The following is an 18,768-nucleotide window of genomic DNA, read 5'->3' as shown; positions in this document are numbered from 1 at the left end:
GCCATGTACTGAGAATGCAACAACACCGCACACCTAAAACAGCTTTATATTGGACACCACCAGGAAAAAGGAAACCAGGGAGACCTAGAATCACCTGGCGAAGAACTGTTACAGCAGAATTGGAAGCAATGTGTTACACCTGGGGCCAAGCCCAGTACATGGCTTAGGACAGAGAGAAGTGGAGGCAGTTTGTTGTGGCCTTATGTCCCACTGGGGATGAAGAGGATAAGTAAGTAAGTAAGTAATTCTTGAATAAAACGTTAAAATAAGGTAAATACAATTGACAAAATCAGGACAATAGTTTGCAGATTTTTCTTCCAGTCATTTTTGAAGTATTAAAGATTTTTTACACTTGCGCTAGCAAGCATATATTTTCGAAATCATGTCGTCTGCTCTTTGGTCGGGTTGTTGTCTCTTTGACATATTCCCCATTTCCATTCTCAATTTTAGAGTTCATGTAACACACTCGGAGAATTTGTATGTTAGGAATGAATTTTGGTTAAAATTTCAAAACATGGTCAATAAGTTTAAAAATATAATCGACTTTGGAATTATTGTCCATCGATCATTTTGATGTATAAATGGTATTCAACATTTACGTTATAAAAGCGACTAATTTGAATTTCCGAAATATTTATTTCTTCGTATTCCATCGTTCCAATTATATAACTCCTTACAGCTAATATAATTAATTATCATGTCAATCATACCACTAGTCAGCCGATTAGTATTGCCTATGTTAAGTTATTAATATCTCTGACATAATTTCATGTTGATGGAACTTGTTTGATTGACTGAATTTGTTTAAAACCTTTGGAAAATTTGTGATGGAAAACAAAATCTGGACAAATCGACTATATACATTTTTCTTCTGGTATATTTGAGATATGAATATGAAATGCCTGTAACAAGTCAGGAATATGATAGGTGTTTTCCGTTCGTTTGATGTGTTTGAGCTTTTGATTTTACCATTTAATAAGGGACTTTCCGTTTTGAATTTTCTTTCGGTATTTTTGTTATTTTACTTTTTATCCTTCACACTTGATTAATAAAAGCGTACATTTTGACAAGTTACTTTACATAAGTACATTTTTACAAGTTCTGTCCGCCATTCTTTTTGCACTAAAAGATGACCGTGATAAATACTGTGATGAAGTATATTCAACCAGCGATGTCAATTACTAGTAGATGTGGATTTAAAAAATTCTAATGATCTACTGGAAAATCTTCAATCACAACTTTACAATTTTGTAGTAATATCAAAACGTTTTTTATACGCTTTACAGCACTATCCCAATGCTCAAATAAAGTATCGAATAATTACATAGTTTCATTAACACAGGTTTTTCTACAAAAATAGAAATCGTAGATGCAAATGTTTTGTTTTATTTTATGAAAAATCTTTCTTTGTGAAAACCCGCCCTGATTTCAAAAGCAAATACACCGAGGATGATATCATCAAAATCCTGGACTTTTTGATCGACAACATATATATTTGTTGAATTAGGGGGCTTAATATTTCAACAGACAGTAGGTATTCCAATGCGTACTAAATTGTGGACCCCTACTACGTATACCGAATCTTTCACAGCATCCGAATTGACCCAAGTTTTTTTATGGGATTCTTGTTGTCCAATCTTTAGCTCGATGTCTAATGTTAATAGACTGCCATTTGTGTTTTCGCCGGGGTTTTTTTTTTTTTTGGTTTTTTTTTACTATGGTATTGTCTGTTTTTTTTTCAAATTGAGGTTTTTGATTTTTGTATCTTCTCCCTATTTTCTCTTATGCATTGTCATGTCAAAATGTTAGATTAAACGGCAATGATATTTTGTACAATCAAAAAAATAATTAATTAATATCAGTACACATCGTTTGTCTATCACTACCGACTTTGCAGGATTTACTAGTTCTCTTCTATAACCCCACTAAATAAAGGAGAGGGAACCAGGGGGCAATAAAAGCCAACAAGGTGACAAAATACAGACAACATCTTGACAAAACATAAAAAAAAACAAGAGACAAACAACAGTTCAGCTCCGAAAGGTTCTAAGTTCCTTCATGTTTAGTGACACACATTTATTATAAATCAATATGAAGTTTTCGTTTGGTTTTTATATCGTTCAGTTGCTATCCACTTGACATATACCCTATATGTCATTTTGTACATATTTAGATAAAAATGATGCAAATATTTAAGAATATGTATACTGAATAATTAAACACAATACAATTATAGTGAACAATAAATAAAAATGAATTCTTTCAAGTACAAATATGTACGGTCTTTGAGTAAATAAGACTATCATATTAAAGGAAATAGTTTTGCTGTATACTGGTATTTATTCTGTTGGTGCATTTGATTGATGTCAAAGATTCTTTTTATGGACTGTTTTACATATGTTCGATTAAATGAGATTCTTAAACATTTTCTTGCATAATTTAAGTCAACCTATGAAACTAAGGTTCATTGTGCCCGTTTAATTCAAACTTTGATCTGCTTATAAAATTTTGTTTCTTAGTAAACTGCGACAGCTTCAATACTGTCAGATATCAGTTTGTATGCTATTTGAGTTTATCTGGAGATTCACGTGGTCCAACTGCATGTTTCCATGCACTGTCGGATGCAGATCTCTTTGCAGTGACTGTTGCAGTGACTGTTGCACTGAAGTGTTATTTTCAGTCGTTTTGGAAACAGTATTGACATGTTTTCCAGTATTGCTCTCCTGTGAATAATCTACAATCATCTGCGACGGTGAAGATCCCTCATCCGGTTCCTCAGTAGAACTTTCTGTAATCGAACATACAAGATTATCTTCACCAAGATTGATCTGCGTTGAACTTTGAACTTCTTCATATGACGGCGGAAATATAGGTGGGCTGTAGTCTGGTAGCTTATCATATGTAGCAATGTCATATGGCGGAGGATCATTGTTATAAATTGTAAAGACAGGATTGTCATGTGTTTCTCCTTGTGTCGTAGCCGACCTTGTGACTTGGCTATTAGGACGACCGCCTGTACTGTTTAGCTGTCGACGCTTTTTACATAGACGGTACATTGCTAGCGCCATCACTATCAGTGTAATAAATAATACTCCTACAATTGCACTACCTGAAATACGACAAAATAAATAACGTAGGTATTAATATCACAACCAGCTATACCAAATAAATATTGACTATTGTTAATAAAATACTATTTTTTTTTCTAGTCCGTCAAATGCTTCAGCATTTTTTAAAGCGATGAAATCAATAACATGTACAATTATTCCTTGATTATGTGGATTATCATAACTTCTTAAAACTACAGAATATACCTTTAACAGCTATCGGAAAAACAGCCTAAAAATTGGAACATTTTACTTTCAAATCTAGACATTAGAACAAAATAGACGGTTACTTATTCATGCGAAAACATCTTTATATTGAAGAAAACATCCAGGAAACATGGCATAATGCAACAACAAAAACGTTTTGAAAGCGATATTTTTTTTCATAACGAGATGCTATCATAACTTGTATTTTGGCATATACGATGTACAAGTAAGGTCAGTGGTTTGTCATCACGTCAAAACCTTTTCATTAAGATATATGCCTCAAGATAGCAAGTTGAACATGCATTTCTTATATTAATAGACTTTTTTTCAAAACATGTTAACTTTTATCATTTATTTTAATGCTTTTATTTAAATACATTAGATGAATAATATATATTACAAATCGCAAATCAATAATTCAACGGTTAAAAAAAAAAAAAAAAACTATTTCACTTACTTATAACCATGGATGGATCGGTACTCTTTTTATACTTTACATAATAATCTGGAAAAGAGTAAGAAAACATATTTCATCTATACTTATTAATAAGTATAATTACTCCTCGTTGATTGAAAATAGCAACTTTTCATTTGTAAACTTGCATTTCTTCACCCAAGACAGTAAGATCATTTTTTAATTTCTAACTGTGAGACTTGCTTGTACATATTAATTTTGTACTTTTTAAATTTTGAGGAAAAGAAATTATTGCATCGCATGACATCTAGCAGTAGAATCTTTCTCTTATGCAGTCAGGGGGTCTGATTAAAAACAGATATTATAACCTTTATTGGTTATTACTAAAACCAGTTAAACATTTGAAATTCAGATTTTTATGATTATTGATTCCTGTTACAATGAAAATGTATGACCAATTTTAGATTTCACTATGTTTCATACATATTCTTTATTCAAATTTACACGTCTGTTTATCAATAGATGATTTGCTTTAAAACTCTGTAAAATAGTGATCTATAAATATCATAAATAATTGGAAGATAACTGCAATTTATGTACACAGTGGTGTAATCTTTTACACAATGAACAATTTCTTACCGATCATGTGCATGACTAATATTTTTTTTCAAATTAGAAAGAGAGGAGGTTAATCCACTAGAGTAGAGGGAATTCTTTGTACAGGAGAAATTTAGTAACGGCAAAAAATCTAAAACAAAAGATGTCTATTTTAAAAAGTTTATTCGAGATATTTTCAAAGTTTTTTATATAATAAAAATCATTATTTAAAGTTATTTTCGACATAATTGTTTTCAGTTACGGCCCTGACTGCTGATTCTTCCGATACTTATCTTTAAAATCAATAATTATCTTGAAAAATGATTTTTATCTTTATAGTAGACATGACAGCGTTTTCATGCTATCACGTCAGCAAAACTTCATAATGGGACAGAAATGACGGCATAATTAAATTTCAACAAACGAAAGGCCCCGAACTATTGAATCAAGCGTTGAATATAAAACAGTAAGCAACTGGTATATGTAGGGAAGATTTTTTGTTTATGATTAATTGTTTGAAATTATATCTTGTTGACTAGCAAAAACACCAGTTTTATTTTCTTAGGATAATGGTATATACATAGTAGGTAATAAGTCTTGTTTATGTGGCAAAATTTGAGAATACTTTTTCACGAAACAATTTTCATTGTAACGACCCTTTGAATAATTAAGGAATATAGCTCCCTAGTGCAAAGATATGTTTCCTTGTCCGGATCTGGCTATGCTTTCGGTACTTTTTGGTTTGATCCGCTCAACAATATTTGTATTAGATTTCGGATATTCAAATATTTTGGCCTCGACCATCACTGAAAAGACAATAATTGTCAAAATGCGCATCTGGGGCATTACAATTGATACCGTTTATGTTATTGTTACTGTAAAAATGAACAACACGATTTTGTATGCCGTCTTTCATTTTATTTACATTTGTACGAACTTCACCATGATAGTATCTTCATTTTTTTTAACATTCTTAGGTTTGATCTTTCTGTACGAGGTCTGTAAAAAAGAGGAGGGAGGTACCAAGTGGACATTAAAAACTCATACTTCAAAGTATAACTGACAATACTATGGCCAAAACGATAGACGACAAAAAGAAGAAAAAAAGTCAACATGATTTTACATAGAAAGCTGTTTTTCAATGAGCAGCAATTATAAAATGCTATCTGAATTCTTTTTTATCTTTTTTAAATTGCAAGCCAACTTTATACAATGCAAATAATCTTGTCTAAATGTTTTCTTTGTCGACTTAGTCAATTTCAGATCATCGATAACAGAATGGTTAAAGCGGCTAGTAGAAATACACATAGTAGATCACTGACCATGGAAACTTACTTTTCAAAGAATGTTTACTTGTCAATGGCAAACTGACGGGTGCAAATAGTGGAAAAGATACTATTTACTATTTCGGGGCAATTGAGTTTTGGTGGAGTTGTTGTTTAGAGGGGGTCATATTTCGTTGTTTTTCCTATAACTCCTCGTCTCCTAACATTTTTACAGTGGTAGAGAATTAAGATGTTATGTATTATTAAACACAAAATTGTGAGATAATATTCTAATAGACAGAAAATGAAGTCGGTTCAAATTAGATAAATGTTCTTTAAATGTTAAAATATAATTACAGTTTTACTCACCTGTACTGTAAACACGGATTTGAAACCTGCAGATTTCTGAATTACCAGAATAATCAGTAGCATTATAGATCAGAGTGTATAGTCCAGGTAGAAACTTTGTATTGTTATACTGGTTAGGTGTATATAAAGTTTCCAATCCCACATTGTCTCGTATTGTTGGAGCTGTCCATACAATGTTGTCGTTTTCATTCATGGTTTGACGTTTCGGACAATATCTTATAACGGGTGGAATATTATCTGTTAAAAGCAGAGTGGACATTAATTCAGCAGTTTTTATACGCCCGTCAAATTTTTGACGGGACGTATTATGGTATACAAATGTCCGGCGTCCGTCCGTCTGTCTGTCTGTCCGGCGTAAACATGTCGCACCGTAACTTGAAAATGACTTATCCAAATTTCATGAAACTTAACATAGTTGTTTCTTATGATGGTCAAACGATCTGTATACTTTTTGGTGAAAATAAGATTAAAATGTTTTGAGTTACGGGACTTAGTAACTAAAACAGGTGTGTGTTTTTTTTCACATGTCGCGCCGTATATCAAAAACAGTTTATGATTATTGCTTAAAACTTTACACACTTCTTAGTTATATTAATCTTAAGATCTGTATACTTTTTGGTGACGATTCAATATTTTATTTTAGAGATATTGAGTATTTTGTTAAAAAAGGGGGAGGGGTTTTTCACATGTCGCGCCGTATCTCAAAAACAGTTTATGATTATTGCTTAAAACTTTACACACTTTTTAGTTATATTAACCTTAAGATCTGTATACTTTTTGGTGATGATTCAAAATTTTATTTTTGAGTTATTGAGTATTTTGTAAAAAAAGGGGGAGGGGTTTTTCACATGTCGCGCCGTATCTCAAAAACGATTTATGATTATTGCTTAAAATTTTACACACTTCTTAGTTATATTAATCTAAAGATCTGTATACTTTTTGGTTTTGATTCAAAATTTTATTTTTGAGATATTGATTTTTTTTTTTTTTTAAAAGGGGGGTTTTCACATGTCGCGCCGTATCTCAAAAACGATTTATGATTAATGCTTAAAATTTTACACACTTCTTAGTTATATTAATCTAAAGATCTGTATACTTTTTGGTTCTGATTCAAAATTTTATTTTAGAGATATTGAGTTTTTTGTAAAAAAAAAAAGGGGGGGTTTTTCGCATGTCACGCCGTATGTCAGAAACTATTTATGCTTATTGCATAAAAATTCACACACAAGACGACGGGCGTATCATGCGCTCATGGCGCAGCTGTTTATTTTTGTAAGCAATTGTTTTCAACATAAAATTATTGAACACTTATTGAAACATGATTAAGTAAACAATGGAGAAAATAAATGCACAGTACATGAAGAAGTATATAATAATTTTATCCTGCAATTATCAACGAATTAAAAAAAAAGTATTAAATGATAAACCTTTGCTTTATTTGTAAAGTATCGATCTTTCTTGCCTCGGTGGCCAAGTGGTCTAAATAGCCGACCTACTGTATAATTAGCCTGAAAACACTGATGTTGTAAGTTCGAATTCCGTACGTATAGGTGCGCTCGACTCCAATATTAATTAACTATAGTTCTTTTTTCCTACCGAAGGTCGGTGGTTCTCTCCTGGAAATCCGGTTTCCTCCTCCAATAAGAACTGACTGCCACGAAATAGCACAGTAGTGCTGAAAGTGGTGTTAAACACCAATCAATCAATCAATCAATCGATCCTTCTTCTATGTTGAGCGACAAGTAACATGGGAATTATTGTCGCAGTTCGCCGTGGTCCTCCTTTAGGCTAGTGTAAAATTGAGAAGGGAAATGGGGAATGTGTCAAAGAGACAACAACCCGACCAAAGAGCAGAAAACAGCCGAAAGCCACCAATGGGTCTTCAACACAGCGATAAAATCCCGCACCCGAAGGTGGGCTTCATCTGGCCCCTAAACAAAAATGTGTACTAGGTTCAGTGACAATGTGTTGATTTCATTTAAAAAGAACGGTTTGGAATTAAAAAAAAAAACGGTTTGTTAAAATTAAAGGATAAAAGCAGTTTTGATTTGTGCTCGCTATGAAACAGAGAGAAAAAACTCGTTGATTTTCGCGTTTCTTTTTGTTTCTCATTCTTAAATTTTATTGTTTCATATACAATGTATAAATATTCTGTATTTATTTGTAGATATATGCTAACTTCAAAAATATAAAATCGCGTCGATGGTAGTGCGGTAGTGTAGTTAAGCAGGATGTTCGATCCCCGGCCAGGTAATACCAAAGCCTTGACTATTGGTTTTTGCTGCTTTTCCGCTAAGCACGCATCATTGAGGGGAAGGAGTAAAGACTGATCGACTCGACTCGGAGTCAAACTAATTTATCCGTTGCCGTGTTACCTAGCAAATAAAAAAATGTCGGCCAACCTCAATTATGTCGTTCTAGTACAAAGCAGGGTTCATATTCATATCATGTCAACATGTTTTCGTCCGGTTTACATGTAATATTTGCCACTGAACGATAAATAATAATTTATCAATTATATAAATTAATAATACAGATTAACATTAGTCCCCGAATACGGTTTACTGTTAAATTTATAATTGTGTTCGTATCGAAAAACTGTGATACATGTTTACAATTCTCTAAAAAAAAAAGTAACGAAACATGACAGTATATGATTAGTATACGTACGTACAATGAGTATTATGCAAAAGACTATTGGTCACTTAAGAATAAATCGAACTTATCGTCAATTTACAAGGATAAAATCAAAGTAGGTAATGAGGTCCGTGTAATTTATATATCTGTTTCTATTCCGTTTTGTGTTTTGAGAAAAATTTGAAAAAAAAACAAAATGCGAAAAACAAAGTTCCCTTTTACTTGTGTCCCTTCGTGGTTTTTTTTTTTTGTTTTTTTTTTGTTTTTTTTTTCCTTTTTCGTCTTTCTGTTTTTGAGAAACAAAAAAGGAAAACGTTTTCGTCCGGATGCAAATGTACAAGAACCGTAACTTTAGTTTTAATTGTTAGCTTAAAACTGGATAGCTACCTAACATTTTCTATTTTGTATCACTTAACTATGTATTCACAAAAAAATACACAATCGGTTACCATATGATTGTTAATATTTCATATTTCAAATTGGTACAGAGAAATTTGTTAGACAAGAAAACTACATTTCTTAAGAAAAATATATCAATTGTTGAATTTGACGAATTACATAATCTAGACGTTCACAAAATCATGAAAATGTACACCCTATATAATATAAGAAGTTTATTCAATCAAATTTGAATAAAAATATATGATTAATGCATTATTTCTTTCATTTTCAGCTTAGGTCCAACATGCACGAACTGTATGCAAAATCTTTAAATGACTACGACAAAGCTCATTCACCATTGCTTGCCTGTAATGCATTGCACTTTATAATCAATAGCATATGATCAAAAATATCAAGATAATTATAATGTTTTTTTTTTCAAAAAGTATAAATAACGTGATGATGGGTGTAACTAATAATACATGTATTATTTGCATACCAATAATGGATACAGTAAACAGGCATTCAGCCTCATTTCCGAACTCATCTGTAGCTGTTGCTTCAACCTCCTCCTCCTGAGGCCCTGAACACTCGCATCGACTAAAAACAGTTCTTGACAATGTTGTTTTAAGTTGATTTCCTTTCCAATCAGAAACATGAAATGTTTTGTACAGAAATATCATGTTGATTGAAGGACCTACGTAAAGGTATACATTTTGTCCTTCCCTTGGACAGTCGTGAAACATTGGTTCTGAAACAAGATTGTATATACGGGTTAGTATAGAAGACATTGATGAAGCAAAAACATTAAATGTAGGGCCTATTAATTTTCTTAACAATAAATTAACATTGACGTGCTTAAAATTTTGAAAGATAACTATGACTATATTTATTTATTGTTGTAATGTATAACTGTGACACTAACTGAGGAGACATATGTATTGTGTGTAGCTTCTCCGTCTTCCAGATCAAAATAATGGTTCTGAACCATAAAGGTAGAATGCAAACTGCGGTAAGTTATCCTCTCTGAAGTTTATTCAGTTTGGGTTAGTTTGGATTAGTCCGGGGGAAAATAATTTCCGAAAACCCATAACTACTTTCTGTTTTGAATATTGCCTTCTTCTAATGTCTCTACCCAGTTTTACAAATATCATAATATTAAAGACGGTAGGAAAATCGATTTCCATGATATAATTGATCAAAGGCCTTTGGTAAAAATTAACGGTGGTTGTTGGATCATGGGAACATTTTATATACTGGCATATTCTTTTAAACTGATATTTAGAGAATATAAAGAATAACATAACTGTTGTATTGTGACTTGTGAGTTTGAATGTCCCTATTGTATCTTTCGCCTCTCTTTTGTATTGATAACCAGGAGTTTTCCTGGCTATAATAGCTCAAAGTCGGAATACCAATACTTTAAACTTTATTAGCCGGGTACGGACAGTACCAGACCCAAGACCTAAACTGCCTTCAAAATAACATACTAGTACACAAGTATATGTATAAAAAAAATATCTATGGGAGAGGATTGTTTTCGTCAAGCTTTAAGGTGGTTTCATATACGACAAACATACATTTCAACAATAGAATTAATTAAGCACACAGAAATGTTTCTATACTTTGTGTATTTCCCACTGAACGTTAAGCTAACAACAAGCAATCACTACAATGTATGCCAAAAAAAGCTCACCAAAGATACCATAATCCTGTACGCTAGACGCGCGTTTCGTCTACAAAAGACTCATCAGTGACGCTCGAATCAAAAAGGTCAAAGGCCAAATAAAGTACGAAGTTGAAGATCATCAGGGCCAAATACAAATAATCTATTCCTGGGGGTAGAAACTTCCAATATTTCGAACAATTCAAAGTTTTGAAAACAGTTGATTCATAAATATGACAATATCAATATCAATTCATGTCAACACAGAAGTGTTGACTACTGGACTAGTGATACCCTCGGGGAGAATACTTCCACCAGCAGTGGCATCGACCCAGTGGTTGTATAATAACTGATCAAAGATACCAGGTTTATTCTTTTGTTTCGCTAGAGGCACGTTTAGTCTACAAAAGACTCATAAGTGACCCTCGACTAATAAAAAGTTAAAAGACCAACTAAAGTACGAAGTTGAAGAGCATTAAGGGCCAACGGTAGCAAAATCAAAATAAGTTTGAAAATTGCTGTTGTTTTTGGTCTTATTCTATTAATATCGAGGCTGTTTGGGATGTATAACATTCAATTTGAGACAGTCTAGGGTTACTAACATAAAGGAATTCTCTCTGCCATTCTTTGCTTTAAAATAACAACATAATCATATAATGCCACATATGATATGATGTCCTGATTATGCAGCGAGCGCCTAAAACATTTTCCTGAAATTTTCGTTTCACACCTTATGTTAGATCATTCTTAAGATATATTCTGTAAACATGCATTTATATATATTTTGTTAATGTTAACCTACCTTTGTTTTTGTGTTGTGTTGTGTTGTTTTGCTTTGGTTTTTTTTTTTTATTTGTTTTGTTTCGTGTTTATTTTAGTTTTGTTTGTTTTATTACTTAGATGACATTATGTATAATCATTTGTTTGTTTTTGAAGACAGTATGTAGACCTTTTAATTACACCTTATGTAAGAATCCTGGGTTTTGATTGGTTGATAGCCAGTGTATTTTTCACCAATTTACTTTTATCAAATGAATATCGTTCATTTTTAAACAGCGCCGGGGTATATGCAAAAAGGATATGCCTTTTTTACCCTCTCTGCCGTGGTATTTGCCAAAAAATACTCTATCCGACTGGACGCTTGTAATGTCACGATCATCATCAATGCGTTTTATGTCACGATCATCAATGCGTTTTGTACGTTAACATTCGGTGTAATTAAACAGATATAGCATGTTCTTGAGGGGTATTTGCGAAAAATACCAGTCTTGAGAATGAATTTCCCTCGCCTTACGGCTCGCGAAATTTAACATTCTCTCGACTGGTATTTTTCGCAAATACCCCTCCTTAACATGATATATCTGTTCAAAATCGCCTTACCTTTTTGTCGACATGCTCCTGTCTCATTGGCGATTATTTAGATATCGCCTTTTATTTATTATAAGTTAAATTTGATTGGTTTTATCTAACTTTTTAAATGTAAACAATATCAGGAATACTCTTCTGATGTATACTCACTTGTGTAGTTTTTGGGTACACCTGTAATATAAAAAAAATCATCATTTGTCCGTATTGATATAATTCAAAACTTTTTCTAAACCGATTGAATAATACTAGGCTTTTAGATATTAGAATATCGCTTTCAGAATGACAACCAGAAAGAATAACAGATCTACTGGCAATAAAGTAGTTTACGCCGGACATCACTTTTCATCGTCGTACTTTATGTGTTTTAAGTTGAATGAACAATTGTTCATTCGTTACCAAGAATAGGGGCCTTTGTGTGGGTGTTTTATCAAAAAATGATGGTACGTATTTCTTGAACGCAAATGGCGGCAAATGCTACTAAGCGAGAACTACTCTCTGACAAGGACATGCACGAATTTGCAAAATTGTAGACAAAAAATCAGGTGAGGAAACTTCTTAACTATTTTCGTCCGCCTAAAGCTAGACACTACATACTTTCAAAAATGGCCGTGGACCGTATATTACATGTGTACTTACTTATCTTGCCGAACATTAAAATATGTTACCCACAAAGCTGATCATAATATGTAGGTGCCATTAGTGAAGCTGAAACTACTTGACCTATATATATATAATATATATACCGGGCCCGTAGGTTATTTGTCGGGGTTCGTGTTGGTTAATCCTTAGTTTTCAGTGGAGTGTTTTGTGGACTGTTGTGTTCTTATTCGTCTTTTAACTTTGTCAATGGTATTGACTCAGTTCTTCGACCTAGGGTTCTTGAGACTCTATTACTTTACTTTAATACACAACGGACAAAATGTGTTTCAGGAATTTCAAATTTTGGTTTCCTGGGTCATGTTGTATTCACTCTAATATCACTTGTACCCAAATAAATGGTCCCACTGATTTGTAATGCATGTGAAGTCATTACAATTGCTATCTCCCATTACGACATGTATCATGATGAGTAATTTTAGTTGAATTTAAGGATGTACTTCGGTGAGGTTTCAGGAGTTTTTGTCAAATGTTCGGACTCCTTAGTTTTTTTCCTAAGATACAGGGTAAAATATTTTGCCCCATAACACCCATTTTTCTTTTCATATTAGACTTCAATAGTTCATAAAAGGTCATTTACCAAAATTTAAGCAGATTCTAGATTTTTCGAGACCCAAATAATACCAATGCAAATATAAGGTAAAAGTCAGAGTCAGCCTTTTCCCGCCATTTTAAAAAAATTAAATATCTCGAAAAGGAGCTCCATAACCTATCAATATTTTTAGATTATTTTGTTCCTTAACTAATGCTCTTTTGACTTATAGTATCAATTTTAAATTCTAGATTTTTTTAATTTCACCTAAGTACATCCTTAAAGTTTTTTGCTGTTAATACCACACCTGAGTAAGGTAATATGGCTTAATTGAATCATAATGCGATAGGTTTAAACATTTTTCATTTGCCATATTGTACCATTTATAAGTTCAATGTTAAGGGGGCTCGAGGGTATAAATCAATTTTTTTTTAAACATAGGATTTCGCTATTTTTTTCTATAAATGAACTTTATCATATATTCATTAGAAAAATAAAATAAAAAAATGGGGTCACCGTTCATTTAAGCACATAATCTGCCTTCGAAAGAAGCATGCATTTTTGTTAAGGTACTTTTTTTTCTCTTGATCGAACTAATAGGAGAAATAGAGGTAATATAGAAAGAAAAAAAAGAACTAAATTACAGAAATCGCTTAAATTTTACAATAGTTTAGTTTTACAGCTTATTTGAAAAAAATGATAAAAAATATAGGTCACCAATGAGTTAAAAAAAAGATATTTCAATTTTAATGCAAAAAAAAAAATGGCATTTTTGCACCAAAGGGAGATAATTTGGAGTTTTTTCAATGATATAAACATTTTAAAAGTCATCTGGGGCCAAAGCGAATGGATTTTTTTGGTTGATTTTTGTACAATATCATAAAGTAACAACTAGTAGTGTAATAAATAAAATTTGTAATGAAATTTTCGTACTCTCGAGCCTCCCTAAATCAAATTTTACTTCTAAATGTATAAAAGAAGTATAAAATGTAAGCTGTACAAAAAAAAAAAACGTTCATACAAGTCGATTTCCCATGTCCTTTCCTCTTTATCAAGCGATGATTGACCCCTCTTTATCGATGAATATATACTTCGAAAATCTTACTTCGTCAGTTTTTCTCTTCATAAATGAGCTGATGCATTTACAAGGCCTTACTGGATTCAAATAAATCAGGCTTTTTGTATGCCTCGTTCTCGCATAAACAGCAGGCATTATTCAACATGGTAAAATTGATATCAGGGATGAAGAAATACATTTATCATTTTTTCTGGAATTTTTCTCATACTATCATTTTTACTGGAATTGTTGGCATACTTTCATTTTAGAACTATTGTTTCAACGTTTACAACATGTATTTGAAATAGTTTCCTAGCCCTACAAACATATAGCTTCCTTTTATTTAAATATAAGGCCTATGTAGTTTTATATTTGTCTGTGCATGTTCTTTAAATATATCATTTTCATTTTTGCATTTATATGAAAGAACGTCTTTAAATGTATCTTTAAACAATCTTCTAGAAGTTATGAGCAAAAATGATTTATTTGGTCAGTTAAAAGCTGGTGTATCTCTCTGAAGCTGTCGGGCCTCATCTACACTGTACATTTTTTGTCAAGCCAGGATAGAATGAGCTTTTAATAGTTTTAGAGTTTTGTTAACTTTTTTATGTTTTGGGTAACGCTAACAAACACTCTATTGCACATTAAAGTTGGACCTGGCTTTTTTTTATTTGACATTTAACAAAGACAAATATCACAACATAATTGGTGTCTCTGGTCTGGTCTCATGCTAACATCCCTTTACGTTTATTTTATATAATGTGAAGTAGGGAAACAAAATTCAAAAACACTGAGAGACCTGAGAACATTGACCAAACAAAGCAGGTGAAGAGAAGAGATTGACCTGACAACACAAAGTTTTTTTTTCTAAATAGAGGTGACTTTATGGCAGGTTTGACTATATATCTGTTTTAATAAATAAGAGGAATGGACTTATTCACAAGTATATTTTCACTTACAGACATCGTCCTCGTCACCGTCCAGAGTAAAACCATCACAACATTTGGATTCACAGTTAAATGGTGGACAACGATTTGGATCTAATTCACATTTATCCCTGAAAATAAGAACATTTTTAGCACCTGGAAACAGTCTTTGTCATATTTTAAAGCTTCATACGTTATGGTTTTTGCTCATTGTTTAAGTTCGTACGGTGAGCTGTTCATATCTTTCAAGTTTGGTCTATGGATTATTGTCTCATTGGAAATCATAACACATCTCCTTGTTTTATAAAGATCTTTTGAACAACCTACCTCTCAAGATGACGAACAGCAATAGAAGCACAGTTAATATGTTTAAAAATTGAAAACATTTTATTAGTAGCGAAATTATTATTTATCGAATGAAGTATAAATATTTATACCCACTCTCAATGATGAAATATTCATATTTAGAAATACTGGATAACACCGGGTTTTAATAATAAAACTTATTAATAAGTAAGTGGGTTACGTAATACCAAAAACTATTTATTATCTTGTCTATTCAATATCTGTATTAATTTAGAAAATTGACAAGGAGGACACAAATTTAGCAGTAAATGATACAAATTTCGACTATAAAGATTATATGGTACAAAGTTATTTTCTTTGTGGGAAAATTGTTGTTCGGAAAAGTAATCAAGAATATAATAGGTCGTAAATTTTAAAAGTAATATTTTATTTCTATATTTGTAGTTTATGGCACTTAAGTTTTCTTTCTGTTTACATTTTGTAAATATTGAATTTCCTATTTTATATCCTATATAAGTCTAAATGAAACTTTGCAAGACCAACATCTTCATTTTTTGTTGTTGACAATTTTGCACTTGAGTGTCAAAATTGATATTAATATAAATTTAAAAAGAAACACTTTAGGTCAACAGTCAACGACAAAATACAATGGAATATATGTTGAGTTTTAAAAATTCACATGCTTATATAAATACTAGGCTAAGGGAGCAACCATTTGTTTTGACACGAAAGACATCAAATTTCTTTTAGCCTCGCTCCGCTCCGCTAAATTGTTAAGATTCAAATCTTAAGTTTGAACATGTTCGTCCAGGAAAGTATTTTTATCTGAAGTTAATAACTAATTTCTTTGATAAAGGATGTTGAAATAGAATGAAGGTGTGGTAAATGTCAATGAGACCATAGTGTAGGCTTATTGAAATATAGTGCCCTGAAGTCAGAAACAACTCCCCCACTTGAATTGCTCTAGATTCACTACTGATGCAACATTTTATTCATCAATAATAATATAAATAGAAATTGTAAATGCATGTATTTTTGTTATAAAGAATAAAAGTATAGATAATTATTATACTTCATGTCAAAATGCAAGATTTTGATTGGTTAATACGAGTGAGATAATTTACTCTATCCCATGGCAAATACTCCATTACCATTCACGTCATAGTTTATTACTTTGAATTTGAAATTTAATAGAACATTAAGTATAGAAAATTTAATAGCACAAAGCTGAGAGGGTCATAGAGCAGATTGTTACCCCACGAAAATACATTGTAAACCTTGGCTTCGCCTCGATTGACAATGTTTTCTCAGGGTAACAATCTGCTTTATCACCCTCTCAGCCATGTGTTATTTATAATGTTGGGGGTTGAAATTTTCATGTCTTTGGAATTTATTTTATTTTCTAAAGGTGGGGCTTGACGATTATATGAGAAATTCCAATGATTCCTCCCAGGTTCCCTTAATGAAAGAAAATGACCAGTCCCTTAGATCATATTTATATTAGAGTTAAACTATGTGCTTGTTATTGATGTGTCGTGTTGAACTTTTAGTTTTAATTAGATATTTTGACATTTTGCTGTGTCCTTGGATTTGATTGCTCTTATTGTGTTTGGGGCCATCCAGGGCTACCTGCCTGTTGGTGGGCAGTTCCTGCTCAATTGAAGACAGTGCGGTAAGCTCTGGATGTCTTTTTGTGCATGACATTTTGGTGATTTGGTAACGCCTTTGTGCCATTGCCCCATATTTGTTCTTTTTCATATATCCAGTTAATATTTATATATCCTCATTATTACTTATAAAGACAGCTTGTCAACCTTATCTATCAAAGACGACAGACAAATTATGGCTAAAGCTCTCCTGGCCTTTTTAAAATAGTCAGGCAAAAAACAAAATACTAACTTACTTGGCTTGGTATACTCATGTATTAAATAAAGTATCACTTATAAATTCAAGTTAACATAATGTTTTAAAACAACATAGAAATATAAAAGAGTAAAAAAATGTTTTTGATATACGCTGAAAAAAATAATTGTGCTTGTGATTGGCCATGCAAAAAAAAAACATATTTTCTGTTCTGGGTAAAACAAAAAGATTGACTTGAGGTACAATTCCCTGTCCCACCCAAGAGAATCAAATGGTTGCTCCCTAAGCATACAACTAACATCTTGTATATTTCTTCCATTACTACATGTCCACTACATTGTTAGATTATATTGTATTAAATGGTCGTTTTACAAACATTGATACAAACAACTAGAAAATTATCGAAAATTTGTTAGAATAAAGAGCTGCAGCATTATTGCAATTTTGACGATTTCCCGGGAAAACGAACAAGGAAGTGAAAATCTAAAAGTCCGAGGATGGGTTTTTACCAGACGGCATAGTGTCGTAATACCAAACTGACAGTAAAACAGGAATTATAAAATTATTATAAATAAAAAAATTCATAACTTACTCTGCACGTGTTACATAAATCCGTGATTAAAATACAAGTAAATTAAAGCTGACAAATACTCTTTTAAAGGTAATACTCAACATCTTTTACATTCGGAATACAAATAATATGGGAACAGGATATTAAAGATAACCTCTTCTTTAAGGTAAAGAAAGTTAGTTATCAGTGAACTCGTATGCATTTAGTCAACAAATCAAATATTGTAAAGATAAGCGAGATCTCAGGTGTATTAATGTGACATAAAGCTATTACATACTTTACCATCTATAGTGTTTAAACTTCTTCTTCTGATCGGTTGTGTCTTTTTTATTTATTTATCATGTTTATAAATATTTTTTTCCAATATTTTAGTAATAAAATTGCTTTAGTTTGATAGTTTATAATTGGACATCTAATCTACTTTTAAGATATTATGACGACGCAGGAAAACGTCATACAGAATTAAAAATAACCCGAGAAAGGCACTTGAACATGCGATGGAGTTTCCAGAGAATTATCTAAATTGTAATATAATTTTGTGTACTTCATAATAAACACGTGTACTAGTTTTATATTGATGTGACCTAAAACTTCCTTAAACAATAACGTTAACTTATTTAAACCAAGAATATTAGCCGTATATGCACTATCACATTTCCATATCCATGCAGTGAATTGTGAAACGTGGCCCAAACCTACTTCAAGAATAATGACCATGATTGTGTACTGAGTTTTATCTTGATGCGACTACAAACTACCCGAAACCAAAATTTAAATTGATACGGGACGGACGAACGGACGAACAAATAATAAAACCTAATGACCCCTACTAACACAGGAGTGG

At 32.0% G+C, this 18,768-nt stretch overlaps 2 protein-coding genes across 7 annotated transcripts in view; both read right to left on the bottom strand.

Moving 5' to 3' along the window:
- LOC127724635 (E3 ubiquitin-protein ligase rnf213-alpha-like) overlaps nucleotides 1–18,768 on the bottom strand; it is a 1,011,139-nt gene that overhangs the window by 513,800 nt on the left and 478,571 nt on the right. The window lies entirely within an intron of this gene.
- Nucleotides 2,284–15,652, bottom strand: LOC127724711 (uncharacterized). The gene is made up of 6 exons (XM_052231792.1): nucleotides 15,218–15,652; nucleotides 12,163–12,183; nucleotides 9,478–9,729; nucleotides 5,961–6,197; nucleotides 3,772–3,819; nucleotides 2,284–3,109 (listed from the first exon to the last, which is right to left on the bottom strand). The coding sequence occupies exons 3-6, from the start codon at nucleotides 9,722–9,724 to the stop codon at nucleotides 2,544–2,546; spliced, it is 1,098 nt and encodes a 365-aa protein (XP_052087752.1). The 5' UTR covers nucleotides 9,725–9,729; nucleotides 12,163–12,183; nucleotides 15,218–15,652; the 3' UTR covers nucleotides 2,284–2,543.

This window comes from Mytilus californianus, unplaced genomic scaffold (assembly GCF_021869535.1).
Source record: "Mytilus californianus isolate M0D057914Y unplaced genomic scaffold, xbMytCali1.0.p SCAF_14, whole genome shotgun sequence".
NCBI lineage: Eukaryota > Metazoa > Mollusca > Bivalvia > Mytilida > Mytilidae > Mytilus > Mytilus californianus.
This window is presented reverse-complemented; position numbering and strand designations above follow the sequence as displayed.

Excerpts from the sequence above, each read along its gene's own strand:
- LOC127724711 (XM_052231792.1), bottom strand. The coding sequence starts at position 9,724 with ATGTTTCACGACTGTCCAAGGGAAGGACAAAATGTATACCTTTACGTA. Across the intron at positions 6,198-9,477 it reads GTTTACTGTATCCATTATTG|ATAATATTCCACCCGTTATA; the intron begins GTATGCAAATAA and ends TGCTTTTAACAG. Across the intron at positions 3,110-3,771 it reads CGATCCATCCATGGTTATAA|GTAGTGCAATTGTAGGAGTA; the intron begins GTAAGTGAAATA and ends GTCGTATTTCAG.